The sequence below is a fragment of the Symphalangus syndactylus genome, chromosome 19 (assembly GCF_028878055.3).
Source record: "Symphalangus syndactylus isolate Jambi chromosome 19, NHGRI_mSymSyn1-v2.1_pri, whole genome shotgun sequence".
NCBI lineage: Eukaryota > Metazoa > Chordata > Mammalia > Primates > Hylobatidae > Symphalangus > Symphalangus syndactylus.
In genome coordinates this window covers 18,764,708-18,787,697 of record NC_072434.2, presented here as the reverse complement: position 1 = coordinate 18,787,697, position 22,990 = coordinate 18,764,708, and the positions used below count along the sequence as shown (strand labels likewise).

The window sequence follows — 22,990 nt, the reverse complement described above, 5'->3', positions numbered from 1 at the left end:
GCACAGGAGGCACCCACCTCTGTGCTTGGCGGTGTCTGTGCCCCGGGAGGGGTTGTTCTTCCTCAGCCCCTCCATCACGTCCTGGATCCTCCAGATCTCCCTTTGGATTTGCCGGTGCAACACCTCATTCTGAAGCAGCCATACAATGAGTCAAAGGAAATGGCCATGAGGAGCGTCCATCCAGCCCTTTCCCTCAGCCCAGACCCCTCGGAACCCACATCCCTTTGGGCCAGCAGGAGGCAGGCACCCTGTACACACACACACACCCCTCCGGCAATCATCTTTCCCATGGGCTGCCTCTGCTCTTCAGACTCTAGGAGATAGCACCCCAGAACTGCCTGAGTCTCTGAACCAAGACTGTGGATGCACCCTTCTGAGTTCCCCCCGGGGAAACGTGGGTGGTTTTCAAGTGAATGCCCATCTCAGTGAACACTTCATGGTATCCTGTTTTTCATGGGGCAAGACCTTCCATTTTACTGCTTTTCTTCACATCCGAACAGCCTTTTCTAACACCCACTCCCAGCATACACCTGAAGAGTCATGAATTCAATTACAGTCCACACTCTGAAAGGTAAGACCTCCCATTTATTTAGCATCCCTCAGCACCAGGCACTATGCTAAGCACTTTGCATATACAGTGCTAACTCATTTCAGCTGCACGACTCTAGGAGATAAGGGCAGCAGCTGTCCCCTCTTCAGAGATGAACAGACTGACACCCAAGGCCATCTATTTAGTAAGCAGCATGACCATCATCTAAATATGGGTCTATCTGGACCCGAAAGTTAGTGCCCTTGATCACAACCCTATCCCCCCTCCTAAAATGTCTGTGTTTCAAGTGAGGCTTGGCCATGGGACGTGGTGGTATTTGGGTCCTCTGGACCAGGTGGGTCTTCACCCTACCTAACCAGCTGCAAGGTAGGGTGGTGAGTGGCATTACCAGGAGGGAAACAGAAGAAAATGGGGGAAACCAGGGTGTTAACTGCATCAGAGAGGCAGGGCTTGAAAACTAGCTAGAGAAGAGGCAGAGCCTGGGTGAAGAAAAGGCAGAGGGAAGAAAAGAACAGGAACTCCCCAAGATCATCAGGTCAATCCTCCTGCTTCCAAGAAGACTGTTTCTAACCCATCCCAGGAAGAAAAGCCTCTTTCCTATCTAAAAATTCCTGAGCAGATTGCTCCCGCAGCGCCCACTCTTCTAATGCCTGAGTTATTTATGTTTACACGTCTGTTTTTAAATCCTGCTGGCACAGTGGCTCATGCCTGTAATCCCAGCACTCTAGGAGGCTGAGGCTGGAGGATCACTTGAGCTCAGGAGTTAGAGACCAGCCCGGCCAACATAGGGAGACCCTGTCTCTATAAAAGATAAAAAAAAAAACTAGCCGGGCATGGTGGTTCATGACTGGTCCCAGCTACTCAGGAGGCTGAGGTGGGAGGATTGCTTGAGCCTGGGGCAGTCAAGGCTGCAGTGAGCTGTGATTATGCCACTGCACTCCAACCTGGGGAACAGAGCAAGACCCCGTCCCAGAGAAAAAAAAATCCTTTCAGTCATAAAACACCTTATGTCTAACTGAAGTCTCCCAAGCTTCAGCTTTAGCTCCTTCCCCTGTGAGATGAACCTAAAGCATCCCATTATCTTCAGCTTGAAACTTAGAGTCTGTTATCAATGGCCTGAACCTTTGCTTTTGTCTCGAGGCCAACTCCTCATCTTTAGTCACATCCCAATCCCCGCTAGCTCAGGGGCCCTTCTTCACCTGGGTGTCCAAATTGAGCTGCTCCCAGAGGTCATCGTGCAGGGCAGAGACCTCAGACTCGAGGTGCTCATACTCTATGGTGCTGTGCGTCAGGGCCTACGGGGGAAAGAGGTGTTCACTGAGAAAGCCGCCATCACCAAGGCATTCCTCCTTATCCTGCAGCAGGCCCTGGGGCCAGGGTACCAGAGGCACGAAGATCTGGGGAAGAGGGCACGGAGGGACCGAAGGAGAGGGGCACCAGGCTGAGACATTCTGGGGACAGACAAACACTAGCCTTACAAGAGATGTAACAGCTCATCCCACCACCAACTGAAATAAAGAGAAAATGGAGAGGGATGATATAACTTCCATACCCTCCTATTCTCCCCAGATTAGTGGATAAAAAGTAGAGGGCATAGCCTGGGGAAAATGACAAGACCCCATCTCCACAAATTACAAAAGTTAGCTAGGCGTGGTGGCGTGCCCCTGTAGTCCTGGTGACTTGGAGGCTGAGGCAGGAGGATCACTTGAGCCCTGGAGGTCGAGATTGCAGTGAGCTGTGTTTGTGCCACTGCACTCCAGCCTGGGTGACACAGTGAGACCCTGTCCTTTAAAAAAAAAGAAAACAATTTTTCTAAGTGGAGGGCAAAGAGAAAAAAGGCTGAAGGAGGATATTTGTTATCCAGAGGTTAGAGAGCTTCCTCCTTTCTGAGCCACACTTTCACGGGGCTTTTTCTGCTGCTTCTTGGAGCCATTATCCAAGCAGTCTGTGTCAGAAGGTCTGCCCTTACCTGCTGGGAAGTAGTGACCAGGGCAGCAGCCTTTTTTTTATTTTTTTTTTTTGAGATGGAGTTTCACTCTTGTTGCCCAGGCTGGCGTGGAATGGCGCGATCTCGGCTCACGGCAACCTCCGCCTCATGGGTTCAAGCGATTCTCCTGCCTCAGCCTCCTGAGTATCTGGGACTACAGGCATGTGCCACCATGACTAGCTAATTTTATATTTTTAGTAGACACGGGGTTTTTCCACGTTGGTCAGGCTGGTCTCAAACTCCCAACCTCGGGTGATCCACCCGCCTTGGCCTCCCAAAGTGCTGGGATTACAGGCATGAGCCACTGAGGCCAGCTGGCAGCAGCCTTTTTGCCAGTGCTTTGCTTCTCCAAGGGAGAAGACAGAAGTGGGCAGCAGACGTGTTAGCACAGCCAAGGAAATAAGTAACTCACAACTTCATGCTGTCCCAAAGAAATCCAGGTACAGGTATAGTTTGTGGGAAATAAGCTCATTTCCTCGGTGGAGACTGGAATGAGCAGACTGGCTGACTTGCTATTTATCTGCAGGGCAATATTGAGGTCTTTGTTTATGCCCCTCTGCACGGGAGTACGCGGCTCTTGTCCTCTGAGGAAAACTGGACTAGGGCAGCGCAGGCTGGGAGGTGGTGGCCCTCCTGCCTAGGGCTGATGAGGTGGGGTGCACAAACCCCGCTCCCTGGGTTACCGTGGTCGCCTGAGACAGCTCCACGCGGATGTTGATGAGCTGGTTCTGCAGTGAATCCTTTTTGTGCCGCAGCTTTTCTGGGTAGGCGGGCTGGCTTCCAAACATCTCCAGCTCCTGGTGGGTCCCCATCAAGGCACTTTCCAGGCTCTCCTGAAGAAAGGCAGGGGAATGACATGAGCAGCCCTGACAGCTCCTCTCTGGGATTGAACAGCAGAGGCCTGAGCCCTTAGAGGTTTAACAGACAGCTGAGTGGAGGCTGTCCTTGCTTTGTCATCTTAGTCAGGTTGGAGACAGCAGCCCACAACCTTCTCCAAGCCAGCCTCGCCCATCCGCACCAGCTTAAAGCCACCCCCAGCTTCTCACCTTCTCAGCTCGGAGCTGCTGCACCAGCCGGTCCTGCTCCCTCACCACCTTGTTCTGCTCACACAATTTTCCCAGCAGCTTCTAGGGACCCAGAGAGTGGGGAAGGAGAGGGAGAAAGAAGGGGATGAAGGACATAGTTTGATGGGGATCTGGGAGTTATAGGCCTGGCCTCCGGATACCCCCTCCTTTCTCCTGCTGAGGAACCCTGGGCCTTCACCTTGCCCTTGGTGGCTCCTGAGAACAAGAAGATGGGTCTTCATCTTGGGAGGTGAGGTATGCTTACTGTCTGAGGAAGTGAGTTGGGTTAAGAGGGCTGAGAGCCAAGTGTTAAACTCCGGCACCCCCATCCTTCCAAGGGTTGCAACTCACAAAGGACTGAGGAGATGATGTGACCTCACCTCCTAGGCTGGACTGAAGAGGTGGGCCGGGTGTCAGAACAAGCAGTCTTAGAAAGGCAGTGAGCAATAGAAACTGTCCCTCAATCCCACAGAACCTTCTCCCTTCTCTCTCAAGATCCTGTTCTTCCCTCCTCCCTCCAAAGTCTCAGGATGGCTGATCCTCCCTCTGAACTCTAGTCCTGTCAGGAAGGAATGTCTCCCAGTCTCACTGGGCAGATCCACTGCCCAAGCAGGGCCAGTGGTGGTGGGGAGCAGATAGGTGAGGCCAGAAAGAGGGCTCATGCTTTCCTAGTCCGCACGTTTATTCATGCCATTCCTCAAATACCTGCTTTGCTCCTTTCTACTGAGCCAGATTTTACCCTCTGGGCCTTTTAACTTCAAGGCCTAACTCACATGCTGCTTGTTTTGTCCCTGACCTTCAGCCCACACAGCCTCACTTCCCTGCACCTGGCAGAACCTATTATGGCTCCCCTTCACTACATGAATACTGTGTTGCCACCTCCTGCTGCTACCTGGCACTTCCCACTTACCCTGAAGCTCCCTGAGGGCAGGGGCATAGCCGTATTCTCCTTTCTAGTTACCTGTAGGGACTAATGCCATGCTGGGCACAGAATAGACTGACTGATCTATCTCCCAACAAAGTCTGCATTCATGTTACAAGCAGATCTCACTGCTGTAGGCAAAAGGGCCGAGCGCTCAGTGGAGAAACGGATACAGCCAGCATGGGAGGGAAGGGTGAGTGGGTGGTAGATCAGAAAAGAAGGGGGATGAGGAGGAGGTAGGCAGAATATTGTTGTGGTGAGAGAAGACATGAATCAAAGGTATGAAGAGCCACCAGAAGGAGAGAGATGGATGGAGAGACAGCCCCCGCAGAGGAAGAGAGATGGATGGAGAGACAGCCCCCGCAGAGGACAGCAGCGGGAGGCTGGAGTGGAGGGAGGGAGCAGGGGGCGCTGCTCTTACGTCTGTGTCTTGCTCGTTTAACTTGTAGGTGTGGAGGCTGTCCCGGAACACTTCTGGGTACGGAGGGACCTGCAGGAACATGAGGCCGGTTACTGCAGCAGGGGCAGGATGAGGGTATGCAGGGACAGGAAGCTAACGTCACAATCCCGCTGTGCTCCTGCCAGAGACCATGGTCCATCACCTCTGGTAGCTTCTGTTCCAGGGACCTGAGCTCATTCTACATCCCCTGGCTAGAAGCCTGGGATGGCCTGGCCTAACCCCATCCCAGTTGTCCTAGGCTGACTCCAGAGAGATCAGAACTCTGCTTGAGTCATGCTCTGTATTTCCTCTCCCCCAAGCACTAGGGTCTGCTGCTACGAGCGACTGCAGGGTGTGCAGCTCCCAGTGGCTTGTTGGTAACCACCATGAGAACATCAGTGAACTCCATGGCTGTCTGTGGGGATAAGACATAGGGGAATGGTCGGAATGAGCATTGGGAACAGTTGAAAACTATTGTCCTAGTAGACTGAACACCAGGGCTTGTGTCTAAACCAAAATTGGCAAGAATTCAGAAGCGTCTCTGGGTCCAGCAAATGCTGCCTAGCCTGGATGCCACATCTGGTGACCACAGCACATTCTATACACCTTTGACATTAGATGGTTCCATTACGCCCCTCATGCCTTTAACCCCAGTGACGTCTGTCAAGATATTACAAATATGAAATTGAAATCAGAACATTAAAGAGCAGAGTTGCGATCCCCAACATGGCATGAGATGTTGGTGCTAGCTATTTTGATGGTTTGGGAAATGGGCCTTGGGTTTACCAATGAAAGTGAAGAATGGAGGTGACATAGTGGAATTAAGGAAGGAAGACCAGGCCAAGCCTGTCTCCAGGCAGATGAGCGGGTTGGGTGGCATGAGCCTCATCCTAGATGGGCAACTCAACCATGCACAAGCAGCTGAAATGGCATTGGCAGGGACCATGCTGCCAGGCAGAGGTCTTACTTGCATGAAGAGTTGGGACCTGGGGGAGGAGTTTTCCACCATGCGGTTCACCATACTGATGAGAGTCTCGCTCTCACTCATCTGCAGCAGAGGAAGGAACGGACTATTCACACTCCGACCCACATGTAGGTATCTCCCCTTCACCCACCTGTGCTTGTTTCCCAGGAAACAGGGGAGGGCAGCTCCCCCAGCACCCTGGGCTTGCCCTCACTCCTTGCTCACCCCTAGTGACCTCTGTTTCAGGACCAGCACTGAAGCTGCCCTTGCAGAAAGGCCACGGAAGGGTCCGGGAGGCCACTGGGACCTTGCTGGAGGCACTGCAGAGGCCCGGGCCTGGTGACTCTTCCCCAGGGTGCCTGGCTGTTGTCCCATCCGCATTGGCCATGGTTGTCATCTCCCTGCCCTCATCTCATTTCTCACACCACTTTTGACAAAGACCATAGAGGCAGTTGGAAGACTGATCTCCCCAAAGTTGAACTAAGTGAAACAATCAAAAAAGAAAATCTAGGACCTGCTCTTTGGATGGGCCGCCACAGATACAGAGGCCCGGCCCCTCTCCCTGCCCCGCCCCTCCCCACCCTCGGCTCTAGTACAGAAAGTGCTAAACACGGTTTCCAGAGCTGGGCTGGCAGCATCCATGAGGATCTCGGATGACGCTAGGGAGCAAACAAGGAGGGCAAAACAAGCAAGCCACATTAAAGGGACACCAGGCTTTCCAACACATTCTTTCTATTTCAAGAATCCTTAGGAACATGGAGGTGGAAAGACTATTTGCCAATTTAAAAAGAGAGAAATGGAAGAAGGGACGGGATGAGGAGGAAGAGGAAGGGAAGGGAGGGGTGGGAGAAAGGGCAGGGCAACAAATCAACCAGAAATGCCATCATTTCCCCCACTGGTTCCAACGGGAAAGGACCAAAAAGTGAAGATATCAGGGAATGTCCTTGGCTGTGTCCCTTTAACTCCATTGTTCTACAGGGGAAGGCAGCAGAAGACAGAGGGGGTTGTGCAGGGAAAGCTTTCTGGAAGGGAAAGTGAATGAGGAAGGGAGGAAAGAGCCACATTAGGGAAGATTATCTGGGGTTCCTGTTCAGAGGGTCCCCTGTGATTTTTCCGTCATCTCTCCAATCTCAGTTGCACCCACACTGTCCTTTCTTCCTCTTACCCCTTTTAGGCAGCAGCCCAAATACAGCCTTGCTTCTACATGTTGTAGGCAGGGCAAGGGCACCCACCACCGCATTTGCAGGGTCTGCAGCATTTCAAAAGTCTTTCCTAGGAACTGATTTTCCTACCTCTTTAGCCCTGGAATGCAAGGGCCTTGAGGGCCGGGAGCCATCCCTGCACAGTAACCCGTGGGTATCTCATTCCTTCCCCAACAAGCAGATCCAGAGCAGTAGAGGAAGCGAGCAGGAGAGGTCTCATCCTGGCCTGCTCCCGCCTGTGCTGTGGCTTTGGGGATCTTTCAGCACAGGTGGGTCTTACCTCTAGGAGGATTCTTGTGTGCTACCTTCTGTCTCTCCAAAATGTTAGATTTTGTAAGAAACCACCTAACCCGGTGCCTCACACATGGTAAGGAGTGCTCATTGATATTTTTGAGTTTGGGAAAAACAAAATAATAACAGCAGCAAGTGGTGATTGTCACTCCTTGCGATGCCTGACAAAGAGCTCACATATGCACCCCTGCTTGATTCTCCCAATACATCTGTGAGGTTGAAAGGAAAGGGCAGGTTCTACAATGCCCATTTTATGATTGAGAAAACAAAGACCCAGAGAAACTAAGTGACATTTCCAAGATAAAACAAAACAAAACAAAACAAAACAAAACAAAAAACTTCCTTGTAAATGGCAGAGCTAGAACTAGAGCAGCAGTGTCTGACTATGTCCTGGACTCTTCTCATCATACAAGACTGCCTGTTAAGAGTACTACCCTTGGCCAGCTACAGTGGCTCACGCCTATAATCCTAGCACTTTGAGAGGCAGAGGTGAGAGGATCGCTTGAGGCTGGGAGTTTGAGACCAGGCTGGCCAACACAGTGGGACACCCATCTCTACAAAAAAATTTTTTTTAATTAACCAGGTGTGGTGGCTGCACACCTGTCTGTAATCCTAGCTGCTCATGAGGCTGAGGTGGGAGGATCACTTGAGGCTGGGAGGTGGAGGTTGCAGTGAGCTAGGTTTGTGCCACTGTACTCTAGCCTAGGCAACAGAGTGAGATCCTGTCTCAAAAACAAACAAACAAACAAACAAACAAAAGAAATAATACCCTTTATCCATGAGGGAGTCCTCTGGAAGGCTATTTCTGAAGCCCCTAGCCTAATGGCCCAGCCCCTCTGTGAGGGCAAAAGCCCGCAGGAAGGGACCCTGCTGTCTGCACTGAATGCTTGGACAGCTGGGCATTGTGGATGGAGTAGAAAGCCAATCACATGGGTGACAGGGAGGACAGCTTGCTCAGGAATCTGGAGGTGGGTGGGCCCTGAGCCCTGCTCCTCACCCCTGCAAGGCACTTTGGATCTTGCTTCCCATCAGCAGGATCCTGGACCTCCCGACCCTGCTCTGAGTTGGAATCCTGGGATCTGTTCCCACATGGCCCAGAATACTCATGGTGTGGACACAATGAGCTGCTTCTGGAGCTGGAATGCAATGGCCTCCAGGGCCAGGAGCCATCCTTGCTTATTGAACTGTGGACATTGGTGCTTCCTAGTGCCTGAGGCCTATTACAAAATCGAACTGCAACATCGACACGAAGCCCTGGTGAGATGGGCCACATGGCTTGTGACTAGAAGAACCAACAGTTGCAGCTATAGCATCTCATTCTAAATTTATTTTTTTTCTGTAACTTTAAGAGCATGAATTCATCCTAATGAGATTTGACGGCAGCTTTGTCACACATTAGATGTTTCCTCAGCTGTAAACTGGGTCAGAAGCTTGGAGTCACAGTCCAAGCTTGGCTGTTCACTGGCTGTGTGTTCTTGGCATGTTATTCAACCTCTCTGTGCTTTAGTTTCCTCAGCTGTAAAATGGGGGTAATAACAGCATCCACCTTACAGGGTTATAATGAAGATTAAATGAGTTAGAGATCTGAAAAATGCTTAGAATAGTACGGGGCATGGAGGAGGCATCCAATTATTGTAGCTGTTGTTTATTATTATTATTTCCACCCCTCCAGGCTGCCTCCACAGGACAGTGTTGTGTACTTCTAGGTCGTGGTTTGTAGCACAGATCTGAACTTAAGAGCATGTGCTTATGTAAATACCCAGCATATTGACCCCCAGCTTGTCTAAACTCAGTCTCACAGCTCCCTTAGCTTAAAAGACAAGAAAGGGTTAGAGCCCTGGAGCAGAGACCAGGCAGCCACTGCTTGCAGCTCGTGGAACACTCACTGCCTCTTCAGCTTGCTCACCTGTAAAACTGGGTTGATGATACTCCCTCTGTTTGCACTGAATTCTCAGGAATGCATGAGCTGTTTAAGCAAAAGGGCTTTTGGAGGAACTAACGAATACACAGAGTGAATATTACTTTAAAAATCATCCTAGGGAGGGTCTGCAGGCCTCAGTTTACCAATTATGGAGTTTAACAACAACCTGTAAAATATGATAAGATGATTTCCCAGATTCAGGCTGAACTAAATCCCTAGCATTTTAGGCCCAGCCTAGAGCTCCCTCGACTCTGTGACTCCCTCCTCTCGCCAGCAAAAATGCAAATTCCCACCTGCCCCCTGGGGGCAGTTCCATCTGAGCTGAGCACTGGAGAAATAAGAGGTGGCATTAATTATTCATGCGCCTACTTATTATGCTTCTTTCCCCAGGAAACTCCCAGCTGTCCTAAAGGGCTTTGAAGAGAAGGGGTGTGTAGGCACAAAGCAAAACATAAGCCACTTTGTTGTGTCCTGCTTGCACCAACAAAGGTTGTCAAATGGCTGGAAGATGAGGAGGTGGGGAGGAGTGGAGAGATGCGACAGGAAGGCAGTGGGATGGTAAGGGGGGCACCAGCTCTGCCTACCTGCTGATCCAAATACTCTAGGTTTCTTTGCAACTGAAGATCTAAAAGTTCATCCTACCCGGAGCCCGAGGCCCAGAGGCCAAACAGCAACACAAACAAACAGGAACACACAAAAGAAAACAATAAAAAAAGAAGCAAAGCAGTTAAGAGTTAGCGACAAGGACAAGGAGAGGCTTCTCCCTCTGCCCTTGAGGAGTTCTCAGGAAGGGAGGGGTTGAGGATGTGGGCAGGCAAAGTAGTTCTCTACTGGACACTCCAGGGAGCGGAGGGGCACACGCAGGCCCCAGTGCCATCTCTCCTAGGTCTGCCTAGGCCTCCCTGGGAGAGGTGAGTGCCATCAGAGCAATTTAGGCAGCACTTGTTAGCAGCTGTTTCTGAGTTTTCTGGAAAAATCGGTTGTTTCTGGGTGGGTGTGTTTGCTGTGGTCAAGGCTTATATGCTGTGGACACTGGCAGAGTGAGAATCAGACAGAGAGGGGAAGAAGCAGCCGCCTAGCCTCCAGCCTGCCCAGCCCTCCTCCACCCTGGCCTCCCGGTACTGCTATGGAAACGAGTCAGCAACAGGCTTTCTGGACAAGGATTCTGCCTGTTGGTCCCAGTGGTCCTCCCCAACCCTCCCAAGCGGAGCATCTCATCTAGGTCTCTAGGTGGTGGCAAAAGTTCTCAGGAGAACAAATTCCAGGGAGAGACACGAGTAGAAAGAGGCAGAGAAAAAGGAGGAGATGAAATTCGGAAAATTTTTTTCTTCCTCAATCATATCGCTTGTATCTCTCCCCAAAAGTGGCATTCCAGGCAAAGGACAAACATGAAGTAACTATGCTTCAGGGGAAAAAAGTTTAGAAGATCTTGCTTCTTGTTAGGAGCTCTGGCCTGATTTTTCCTGCCTAGGCCCCTTCTCCTGCATGCTGGAGAGGAGAGGGAGCAGGATATTACATGCTCCCAGATCTCATCCCTCCTCCACGGCCTGTATCACAGAGGAGAAGGGGATATTGGCACCAAACTTGATACTGGGGCTAGAGTCCTGGCTGGGAGGGAGGAGGTATCTAGAGGCTGCTAAAACCAGCCAGGCCAGGCACTAGGCACAGAGCGTCCCTGGAGTCTGCCCCAGTTTAGCTCCACCCTGAGTGGAGCACGGTGCGGGGAGGCCCTGAGGCAGGTGGAGGGGAGAAAGGACATACCATCTTATCGTGGACCGTGGGGGATGGTGGGTAGTTGTAGGGGAACAGTCCTGCAGGGACTGGCCGCCTGTCTCCCAGGTAATCATACTGGAAGAGAAAGGGATCGCAGAGGTGAGGGGTCTGGCTGGGACACGGAGTTCCCCACCAGCTGAAGCTCGAGGTTAGAGGTATTTGTGCTCAGTCCCAGAGCTGATCCCAAACTGAAATGGACAGCAGCCCCCCTTGCAATGATCTGTCCAGGTCCTCAAGATGTGAAAAGACAGAACCCTCTCTGCCTTCTTATATGACGGCACAGTTTCTGGCACAACTTGGGGGCATGTACAGAAAGCAATGTTCCCACTCAAGAGGCAAAACCATCCCCAAGACAGCTCTCCTACAGACAGAACCACAGGCCAGGGGCTCCCTGGGCAGCACTGCCGGTCCTGCGGACACACGGCCCAGTGGCCCCGTGGCCCAGATGCTCCCACATCTCTGCCTTTTCTCAGTAGATGGTCTTAGGCTTCTGGGGACCTCAGGGGATGAGGAAGGAAGGGCAGGCTGGTGGCTCACCTTGGGGGAGCTGATGGATCGCCTCATCACATAGGCAGCAGGGTCAGCATAGATGTCCTCACTGCGAGGTGGCAGCCGCTCAAAACGGGCACTAGGTGAGCGGACAGGGGAGTAAATGCGGGCACGGCTGTAGGAGCCCTGGCTGGGTGAGCGGGGCACAGAGTGGGAGCGGGGCTGCAGGGACAGGCGGCGCAGGGAGCTAGAGGCGGCATCCAGCTCATCATAATAGACTGGCTGCCGGGAGGGGCTTGGGATCCAGACGGTGCCATCCTGCCGCCCGTAGCTGGCGGGCTCCTTCCACTCTCGCAGCTGGTAGGCAGGGCCGCCCCCATTGCGGAAGGTATGGCGCTTGTCCTCCAGGGCCCAGGGTGGGCTGATCCGATCGTAGGCTGGCATGGAGCAGATGCTCTCTGGCCGCACCCCTGGTGGGTAGTACTGGTAATCATCGGAGTACTGGGAGGAGTAGGGGCCATAGTACTCAGGGACCCTGCGAGACACAGGGTAGAACCTAGAAGGACTGAGAGAGAGCGGACATGGTAAGGAAGGCAGACAACATGGGCACTCCTCCACCCACCCCAGCCCCACTTCCAGGTCCTCCAGCCTAGAGCAGGGTGCTTGAATAGGTACACAGGGACTGAGGTTTATTCCAGAGATGAGGGAAAGACTCCTGTCCTCACAGCCCCCTTCCTCAACCAACCCCCCAAGGCTGGACACTGCACCATTCAGAGCTGCAATCTTTGTCTCTTTAAAATGACATATCCCTAGGAAGAAACGTGAAGCCTTATCAGCCATCTCCATCTCAGCATGAACCAGTTTATCAGATCTTTTCTGAGAGGCAAATAGAAGAAAGTCTACCAGGCACCTGAAGGAGGGCAATGCAGGAAGGACGAAAGAAAGGGTGGCGTCCTGATCTATTTTATATTATTTTAGAGATGAGGTCCATTCTGTCACCAGCCTGGAGTACAGTGGGGCCATCAAGGCTCACTGCAGCCTTGAACTCCTGGGCTCAAGCAATCCTCCCACATCCACCTGTAGAGTAGTAGCTGGGACCACAGGTGTGAGCCACCATGCCCAGCTTCCTGATTGTGTGATCTTGTCAGGGACAGAACCAGTAGGTTCTTGTGACTCATCCCAAGTGGTTCTCCCCAGAACAGGCCTGATGCTCCCAGGCACCAGACCACCAGCAATGCGCAGCCGCCCAGGCCACTAGAAGGCAGGTTCCTCTCGGGCCCCATGGCCTTCCTGAAGCTGTGGCCTGCAGTCCCTGGAGCTGCCCAATCCCCAGGGAAGGAGCCTGCAGCCCCATTTGCCCTGAGGGACATCAATGGGCCCAATAAATGTCCCCCGATATTTCAAAGCCAGTCATTGGATAAAGGAGTAAATGGTCATAGATGGCTGTGTTGGGACCAATGAGCTACTTTGTTTTGTTTTTTAACTTCATATAAATCGTGGCTTTAAAACAATTAGAGCTGTTCAAAAATGGAGTGAGTTGGTCTGAGTGAGTCTCGAGTGGGTGGGGCACTGGAGGAGAGGATGTTGTAGGAGGGCCCATAGCTTGGATGGCTGTATGACTATAACAACTTCAGGCCCCCTCCCGAAGCCTGCTGTGTTCTGGGCTCCCCAGCACGCCGTGGAGAGGCACTGGGGTGCTCTGTCCCTTCTTCTGAAGGAAGCAGACAGACAGAGAAACCGAGAATCAGGGACAGCAGCCAGACTCTAATGGTGGAGCCATGGGGCAGGCAGGATTCGGGCAAGCCAGGAAGCACGGGATTTGCTTGGTTTCCCAACTCAGCCTGCTTCCAGGTTTCCAACAGGGGATGGCTCATGGGCTATGACCCCACTTGCACGCTCTAGCCATAACACCATATCAGCCCCACCCCAGCCGTGGGCATGCCTCACCTCCGAAGGTCTTCAGGCGGGGGTACCCCCCGGCGCAGGTTCACCCACTGCTGAAGCTGGTTCATGGAGCTCTTGCGCTGGGCAATTTTGTCGGGGTTGGTGCGTGGTGGGAAACTCCGCCGGTGTCCCCCAGTCTCTCCATCCTGAGGCGGGAAAGCTGTGCTCCCTGGCCGGCTTGGGGAGTGGTACTGCCAGCCATTGGGCTGAGCAGGCTGTTCCCCACCCCCTGGCACCCTTGGGCCCTCAGGGAAAGGGCTGCCCGGCTCTGAGGCTGGCTCTGGTCCAGCTGGGAGGCCGTTGGCTTTCACCAGAGGCTCCTTCTTGACTTCTGGCCTCTCGGGCCTTCTCTCTGCCTTCTCACAACCTCGGCCATCACCCTCCCCTCGAGTCTTGGCCTCTGGCTCAGGCTTGGGGAGGCTGTTCTGGGGCGGCTGCTGGTGGTGCTTGCTGGGTGGGATGTTCTCCGAGTCTGGCTTCTCATGGCTGCAGGATGCCAAGGGAGATGCTGTCAGTGACTCTAGCCCAGCATGGAGTGGGGCAGGGGTGCCAGACTGGGAAGGAGAAGATGAGTGGGGAAGGATGGGCAGGGAGGTGGCTGGAACCAGGATTCTATGAATTCCAGTTCTGCTTCCTAAGTCCCACCCCTTCATCTTCTCGCTCCAGCCTGGGAAATTATTATACAACCTAACCCGCCCCTGCCCACACCTGCTGTGTTAACTCTGCCTCCCCCATGTCTTCTCTGCAGGTCATTCTCCACCCCACTCCCCTCTGCCAGTCTGCTTTGAGCCCAGCCTTCAAGCTATGGCATGACTAACCTCACCTAGTCTTGGTCCTCTCTGCAATCTGTCCCTGACCCAGCTCCCCACACTGGGTTTGCACTCACATCAGTAACTGTCCTTGACACTCCAGTGACAAAGACTTGTCATGGGGCAGCTGTCTTTCCTATAGAAAGTTACTTAACGGCCAAGAGTCTTGGGCTCCTCATCGGCAGAATGGGCATAATAATAGCTCCCCTCCTAGGACTGCTGTGAGATAAAACATGGCGGGCACCAGGAGCAGAAGTTTCTGCTTTCAAACTCACAAGCACATAAACACGCTAGTTCCCTTCTCCAAAACACATTTCTTCCAGGACTGACTTTCCATGAGAATACAGGCCCCACAAGGGTAGGAACGTGGCAGACTTTCTTCCCCTGTGTTCCTAGCACTCACTACAGTGCCTTACACATTTATATTTACAGTAAGTATTTGTGAAACGAATGAACTCTTGGAATTATGCCCCTTGGTTGAAGCGAAGATGGAAATTTGTGACAATTTTCCCCCTACAGTTTCCCAAACTCCACACATTCAAGCATCCTTGTTGAAACATTGCTTGGTAAACATTTCTAATATATGTGGACTTGGAGTCTACACTGTGAAACCCCCTTCTCCTGGATCCTCCTTAGCACCTAACTCAAGACTCCACATCCAGTTAAGGGAGAGACAGACGCTGAGACCGTGGGTGACGGCGGGCGATGGGAGCGGCCATATGTTAAGAGTTTACTGCATGTTGAGTGTTTTCCATGCACTCTGTGTAGGCCTCACAACAACCCTATGAGGTAGAGTTATATTTGCTGGTTTTTGAGCAGAGGAAACTCAGGTTCAGAGAGGGTGAGTCCCTTGCACTGAGGTCACACTGCAGCCAAGTGAACAAGGTGTGATTCAAACCTGAGTTTATTTTCCTCCAAAGGCGGAACACACACAGCTGAGAAAAACCAGCAAATGACCCTGACCTCTGGCTCCTGGCCAGGCCCCAATGGAACCTGGCTTTTCTCTTGGCCTCCCCCAGCTCAGAGAGAAGAGGAGGAGCTGGCTAGGGGAAGAGAGCCTTCAGGCTCTGAAATTACTCAGCCAGGCCTCCCGCCTGGATACAAGGAGATGGCTCACACATTCTCCAGGGCTTCAAGCAGGCACACTGGGATTAGCAATGGCCCAGAGCTGGGTGTGTCTTCCATTCCCCTCTTTATTCTTCCTGCACCCCCACACTCAATTCCCTGGCACTCACCTGTGCCGCACAGCTTGGGGCACTGACTTCTGGGCTGGAGGGATCTGTACTCGAGCAGCCTCCCCCATGGCCTGGATCCAGGCCTCTTGCTCCTCGGGGCTCTCGGCACTGAAGAAGTAGGTGCGGACCCCGGCATGCTCGGCCTGTGGGGAGAGGCAGCGCGTGGAGCTGGCCCCGGCCTCATCCACCCAGCACACAGTCACCTGTTGGGAGAAGACACCAACACGCACAGAATGGGCAGTCAGTTGGGCCATTCCCTGCGCCTGGGGCTCTTCCCATGCGGAGGTCAGGAGCAAGGTGAGGAGGGCAGCTTGCAGCTACCCCGAGGGCTCCAGCTGGTACCCAGGTATCCACCTTGGCTGGCTCTCTGGGCACCATTAGGCAGCCCAATAACTGGGTCAGCCTACTTGCCCCACCTGGGGTAATTAAAGCAGGAGGGACAATGATCACGCCCATTCTCCCGGCAAATTCCATGTTTGATTTCAAAGGCAATGACCCCATGTCTGGGAGAGAGGACCCCCTGAGCACATGCCAATCTTAGCCCCAGCTTCACTGCTGAGAAGCTAGCACTGTCTCTTCCACATGGAGAGACAGCCAAGCCCCTCTCTGCGGGCATGCAAAGCAGGCACTGGCATACAGATGGGGCACACTACCTAGTTGGCGGCTGCGAGCAGGTACTGCGGGCGGGAACCCAGGAGAGAGCTCCTGTCCAGAGGAGGGGTCCTCACGCGGTCAGAAGGAGAAGCAGAGAACAGGTCAACCAAACACCAGAGGGAGAGACAGAAGACGACGCGGCAGGAAACGGTGAGGAGCACAGGGAAAGGGGAATATTCAGATTGTCCCCTTCTACTCAGCGTCCCCCCTGGGAATGGCAGCACCCAACAATGCCCAGTTCTGCCTACCAAGGGGTGGGGAGTGGAGAGCTTGCACCAGGGAAATTCGGGCTGGTGGTGGAGAGTGAGTCAGGGAATCGCAGTGCTAAGCCTGGCTCTGCTCCTGACCAGCTCTGTAACTGCAGACAAGTTGTGGTTTTGCTCTGGTCTTCACTGATGCATCTATTTCATGGGAAAAGAGTCTGCCTGGTGAAATTCAAAGTTCTTACGCCACAAGGAAAAGAGGCCACAGGACTAAATTCTTTCTGGGACCTCAGCATACTTCCCAGTGAGATCCTCAGTGATGTCCTCTCAACAGGGGACATCTAGCAGTGACTCAGAGTCTCGGACGTGAGCCTCACTCCAGCCTCTGACCCCTTGAGCCCTAAATCCTGGGTCTCTGGGGCTTGAGATAGCTTCAGGGCTCCCCTGAACAGCGACGTCAAACCCACACCCTCTAAATGCTCAAAAGGTTCCTCAGCTGCAGCTGGTCCCACCTCGCCTCCACCTGTCCCCAGCCCTCATTTTCTTTCTGACAGGAGCCATTACGCAGCAAGAGGCAGGGGTGGGCCTCCTTCCTCTGGTCCCCACCCTCCAGCAGAGGGCTTAGCATGTAGGTGGAGCTCGGGGCAGGTGTGGGAGAGGGCAGGGGAGGTGTTGACAAAAAGCCAGTGAAGACGTAAGAAGCTGAGACTTGCGACGGATGGATAAGAGAGACCAGGGGCCCAAGCAAGTCTTCTGGGTGGAGAACACAGGGTTATTGTAGAGCAGAGACACACAGGCAGGGCTTGTGGGTGTGTCCTGGGGCGGGTGGGAGAGGGCAGCAAATGAATTCATCAATTCAATGAGCATCCAGGGAGCAGCCTGTGTGTGCGGAACTCGCAGGGGGCACCAGTCACAAGGAAGGCAAAGACAGGCTCTTGCACTTGAAGAACTGACAGTCACGCTGGGGGACAAAACGTGCCACAGGAAACAAGGAGAGAGCAGAGGCACAGGGACAAGTGCTGTGACAGGAGAAGGCAGAGGGCCTGGGAAAAGACAGGGCCATTGATGGGGAGTGGGCAGGGGCGCTGGCCTGGAACTATGAAAGGGGGCCAGAGAATTGAGGGAGCTGTCCCAGCGGGGCAAAGCCCCCGGAGCCTCTGTGGGGCCAGAGTTAGGGAGAGGTTAAGGCATTCAGCGGTAGCCTGGGCAGGAACAGTTCCTGGCTCATTCTTAGCCATCCAAGAGTTTCGCTCGGTGGCCACAGCAGGACAAGCCTCCCATCTGTCTCAGCTCCCCTCCCTTCCCTGGGGAAGGGCCATGGAATAGCCACAATCAGAACCCTTTGTGGGCCACTGAGCACAGTCCTCAGAGTCAGGTTTAAAAGAGGCAGCGCAGTGAGGGGGAAGGAGGCGAGGGGCTGGTGGGCAGAGAGGTGATATCTGGGATCTGTGGTGGAGGGAGTGTGTCAGTCACTCCGGGATGTTTATCTCACGCCTGCTGCTGGCAGAGCTCCGAGCTGGAACGTGTCTGTGTCTCTGCACAGGTCTGGTGGGGAGGGTGAGACAGGCTGTTTGATTGTGTGTGTGGGTGTGTGTGTGTGTCTGTGTATAACAGGACTACTTGTTGTTGGTTAAACAGCCTGTTCCTATTTCCCCAGCTAGAACTGGCTCCCTGGAGTCAGAGTTTTATTAATTGTTCATTCTCTTCACACCTCTGGCATACAAGACCCCGGGAGGCTGGAAACTAATTATGTGCCAAATAAGTCCTTCCTTGCTCCCTGTAGCGGGCCCTGTGCATGCTGCCCAGCTCTTTTCTGTGGCCAGGTGACTGGAGCCTGAAGGACAGGAAGGGACAGAGTCCCTTCTTCTAAGGCTCTAGAAGCTCAAGGAGTGACCTACAGATCCAGTCATCTAGTATCATAGCTTTGAAGGGTCTTGGACAGCAATTGTCAATTAGGGGAGAGAGGGCTTTGTACCAAGAAAATGTGTAGTTGATATTATAATTTTATATTTGGAAAATGAAAAGGGACCTATGATTTTTGCATCATAAAATACAAAAGGGCATGAGATTTTTAAAGTTTTTGATGGGTCATGAATTTTTAAATGTGGAAAAACGCTGGCCTAGGATGAGCCAGCTGCAGGCACATCTTTAACAGGTGGCTCCCCAGGGGTTCAAGGCAGTGATATTGAGCAGGCAGGAAAGGCCCATTTTCCTGTGCACTTGTTCTCTCAAATGGTTTCTTCATAAGATTTGCAGCTCTTGTGGAATGAAACTCAACTTCCAATATTTGCTAAAGATTGAAATTTGAGTAAGTTTGACTTGGGGGTAGGTCCAGTTTCCTGAAACCACGGTGGGGAGGAAGCCTTTCCAGAAAAGGTCTCAGAACCCACCAGCCACAGCTCCTGCCTCTGCCCAGAGGGATTTCCCAGGAGCAGGCACTGGGCAAAAAGTCCAAGGACTCAGAACACAACTATTCCTGCCCCAGTAACAACTGTGGTGCTGCTGAAACACATCTCTACTGGCCCACTCTTGGGAGAATTGCCCACCCAACCGCCAAGAGAGGAGGAAGGTCCCAGCATAGCCTTGCTCTAGCCTTACAAGAGACTGTGCTGAGTCTAGGAGCCATTACTACTCCCCCTGCCCCCACCCACCACCACTGCTATGACCACCACCACCTGGGATTCCTTAGGACGATGGCTCTTGGCCCTTCTCCATTCCCATAGGCTCTAGAAGAGCAGGCCTTCCTTCCCCACCTGCCCTGGGAAGGGAAGGCCAACTGACCTTAAACGTGTGTTTCCGGCTGATGTTGTCTGAGGGCTGCACTGCAGCTACCCGGAAGCTCAGGAGAGGGATGCTGCCCAGGATACTCTCTTCCTTCTCATCTGTCAGGGAGAGAGGCACAAGAAGGGTGTGCGTGTGTGTGTGCACACGTGCGTGTGCGCCAGGGATGTGGAGGAGTGTATTGCCCCTCCCTGATAAATATCAATACATATTTGTTGTTTACCTCCTGTTTGTCAGGCACTCAGGGCCACCACACGTGCTCCGAGAGGACATTCCCTGGAGTTAGGGAGTGTGGTGGCCCTGGAGATGCTGTTCCAGACACTGGGACTACAGAGGTGAATAAGAGAGAAGTAGTGCCTACCCTAAAGGAATTTGCATTCTAGTACACAAATAAAGAAATAACAGCTGATATTTTGGAAGCGTTCAGGCACTGTTCTAAGTGAAATGCCTTAATGGATTTAATCCCCCCAACAAACCTATGAAGAGGTACTATTATTACCCTCATTTTATAGGTAAGGAAGCTGAGACACAAAGAGATTAGATGATTTTTTCCCAAGGTTACTTAGGCAACAAGTGGTAAAATTGGTCTTCAAACACAAAAACTGAACTCCAAAGCTAGCATTGTTGACCACTATCCTATCTATCCTGCCTCGCTAAATGAGACCATCCCAGCAGTGACATATGTAACAAGGTGATGGGATAGATCATTTTAGAGTGGACTATCCCACCTTCTGCTCCCTGGTGCCTCTGGGTAACTCTTTCTAAGGTTCTCCCTGGCACTCGAGCCTGCTTTGCCCTTTCCTGCTGCAGATCCCCACTGAGGTTCTATGTCTCCACAGGAAAAGGCACCCCTGCATGGAGTGCTCTGGCCCTCTTCTCCCTGGGATCGGGCTAACAGTCCAGCTATTACATAATTCATCCCGGATCTCCAAAGGAACCTGATGGATTGGCCAGTCAGGTCCCCAGCTGGAAGCAGGAGGCAAGAAAGGGAGGGGAGAGCTCTGTGGGACAGTTGGGGGGACAATTATGAGACCATGGCAAGGCCCTCTCCACTTCCCTGGGATCACTATTTGTTCCCCAGGCTGGGGACTCTGAAAAGCCTTTGGCTAGGATTCAGAAGAAACCTCTGTAGGGTTATAAACTCCTCAAGCCCTGCTTCTCCTCCTACTCATCACATCTACACGATACTTGGCCCACAGATCAGCTTCTCTGTTTGGACCCCAGCATGGTACCTGGAGGAAGGGGTAAACCAGAGTAGTAGGAGGCACTTGGGGTTGGACCCTAGGGCTGCCTTCAGGAGAGCTGAGGCTCTTGTCCTCCAGAGATGGAGCCCCTGTGTGGCAGAGTCCACGCCAGCATTTAAGGGAGTCCTGGGTCCATCTCTTTGTGAACAGTCACCCCCATTCTGGTGTGTCCTGAGCCTTTGGGTTCTCAGCTCTTTGAGGTTCTACCCCCACTGCTTCCCAAAGACTCTCCTCTGCAGAGACCCCCAATTTTCCTCCAGTTTTATTCCCACTCTGGCTCCATTGTGGTCCCATATCCTGGAGGCTCAGCACTCGGTCCTGGGCCTGGGTAGATTCCTCTCCCTGAGTCTTGCTTGGGCTTTTCTCTGGGACTGGACTCTGTATGCTCAGCCCCTTCCTGATTTCCTTCCTTGGGGTTCAGGTGGCTGCAATACAGCAACCAGCAACAGCAGTGCTCTGCAGGGTCACTGGGTACAACCTTTGTTTGCCAAAGTTAATGATTCACTGAATTGCTCCCAGGAGGACTGGAAATCAGGGCTGTGCCCTCCTGGGCCGAGAGTGAAGGAAAGAGCCTCTCCTGCTTCATAACAATTGTACCCTCTCTCCTCTCATCCCTCACGCCTATTTCCTCCCCTGCATCCACATGGCGCCACCATCACTGACCTCAACCCTTGCTGGTGCCCTCAGCCTGCCTTGGCACAACTTTTAAAAATACAGAGTAGGGAGAGGGTGTTGGGGTCGGCAGAGAAGGTGAAGCCGGAGGACATGTTCACTCATTCAATATTGACTGAGCACCGACTAAATGGCAGGTAGTGTTTTAGGTGCTGTGGATACAGCCGTGACCAAAACTGACAAAAGTTCCTGCCTTCACAGATGGGACTGTGCATTCCAGTGGGACAGGAGGAAAGGCCACACACAAGTTCCAATTAGTAGGTGACCTACTAGTAGTGACTAGTGACCTCCTCCTCTTTGTCCTCATCCTCTCTCCCCATTCCTCCAGGACTTCACCAGCCATATGACCACTTTGCTCACCCAATGCATCGCTGGAACTCTGCCTGAAACCTAGCAAGCATTGTTGAATGTGAACTGAATGGGTGAGTGAGTGAGTGTGTGAGTGAACAAGTGAGCTTTGTTTTTATCCTGCTGCCACTGGTGCCAGGACCACAGTGAGGAGATCTGCCCTGCTGGTGCCCATCCAAAGCCAAGCTCAGGGATATGGCAGAATGAGAAAGAGTAGTGGGTCCTGGCTTCCTGCCATCCCTGCCAGTCCAAGGGCCAAGCTCACCTTTATAGTAGAAGAGGCAGCGATCCACCAGGACGAACCAGCGCTTGTTCCACTGCTTAACCCCGGAGCTGGCCTGTGGGACATGGGAGAGGCAGATGTGAGGGCTGCAAGCTGGACGTAGATGAGGAGATGGGATGCAGGGAAAAGGGCACCATGTCAATTATAAGGACATCCTGGCCCTAGCTGCGGCTCTGCTGTTAATGCAAGGCAGAACCCCCTGGAGGCCTCAGATGCAAGGAACTGACATTAGATTATTGCCTGTGACCTTCCAGTTCTGTTATTCAGTGCCTCCCCTGGGGAGGATAACAGGGGCAAGAGATGGGCAGAATGAGTGAGTGGAAGGGCAGGCAGGGATAGTGACAAGGCCAATCTGGTGCCAATTGGTGGACCCTAGACTAGCAGGAGACACCCCTACCCCCCACCATAATAAGCGGGACCTGCTGGGGAGCTAGTGGGTTGTTCCCATGGGGTTGGGGATTTAGCATGTTTCTAAGTCATTGCATCTGTCCATCAGGAAACCGGGCTGGGTTCCCAAGTTTGACACAAATTTTTCTGCGTGATTTTGGGAAGATACTCAGTTTCTCTGAGCCTTTATAAAATTAAGAGACTCATTCACAGAGACAGCAGGAGGACATACCAAAAAAAATACACGGCCTGTCATAAGCACAGAGGAATCCTCATTCTGTGAGGAGAAGGTGGAGGCTACAGTGGCCAGAACAGCAGGGTGGCCTCACCTGTTTGAAGAGCCAGCCTGCCTTGGTGACAGGTGCATTGGGGTTCCGCTTCATGGAGTGTGAGCGTTTGCCAAAGGCGACGGCTTTGCGGGCTGTGCGAGTTGCCTGGGGGCAGAGAGAGAAGCTGACCTAGGTCCCCAGTCTCCTCCTTCCTGCTCTATCTGCAAGGGAGCCACCCCTGCTAGAGCTGCTTCTCCCTAGGGTTAATCCTGGGGTGCCCTCACACCAAGGGGCCCAGGTGTGAATCTTGGATCTATTACTAACTCAAGAGCAGGGTCTTTCAGTTCTTTGGCAATTTTTCTCATTTCTAAAATAGGGCTCAAAATAATAGTTCCAAAAAATAAAATAATAGTCCTACCTGTCTCACAGCCTTTTTTTTTTTTTTTTGGAGGTGAAAATAATAAGATTTCCAATTTCACTCTGGCCTATCCTACTCCCAACCTCCTACTCCCTCTGTCTTCCACTGTGCATTCTGGAAGTTAACTCCCTGCATCCTCCT

At 52.6% G+C, this 22,990-nt stretch overlaps 1 protein-coding gene across 20 annotated transcripts in view; it reads right to left on the bottom strand.

Moving 5' to 3' along the window:
- Nucleotides 1-22,990, bottom strand: part of PLEKHA6 (pleckstrin homology domain containing A6) — a 159,068-nt gene that overhangs the window by 26,897 nt on the left and 109,181 nt on the right. For 7 of the 20 annotated variants that reach the window (XM_055234245.2, XM_055234246.2, XM_055234253.2 and 4 more), the window contains 15 exons: nucleotides 22,492-22,596; nucleotides 21,758-21,830; nucleotides 19,229-19,329; nucleotides 15,591-15,793; nucleotides 13,550-14,032; nucleotides 11,651-12,167; nucleotides 11,102-11,188; nucleotides 9,925-9,978; nucleotides 5,930-6,010; nucleotides 4,945-5,013; nucleotides 3,584-3,664; nucleotides 3,221-3,370; nucleotides 2,950-3,057; nucleotides 1,750-1,845; nucleotides 18-129 (listed from right to left, as the gene is read on the bottom strand). In XM_055234245.2, coding sequence (XP_055090220.1) covers nucleotides 18-129; nucleotides 1,750-1,845; nucleotides 2,950-3,057; nucleotides 3,221-3,370; nucleotides 3,584-3,664; nucleotides 4,945-5,013; nucleotides 5,930-6,010; nucleotides 9,925-9,978; nucleotides 11,102-11,188; nucleotides 11,651-12,167; nucleotides 13,550-14,032; nucleotides 15,591-15,793; nucleotides 19,229-19,329; nucleotides 21,758-21,830; nucleotides 22,492-22,596 — 2,320 coding nt within the window. The other 13 variants (XM_055234259.2, XM_063613225.1, XM_063613227.1 and 10 more) reach the window with 11 other exon arrangements.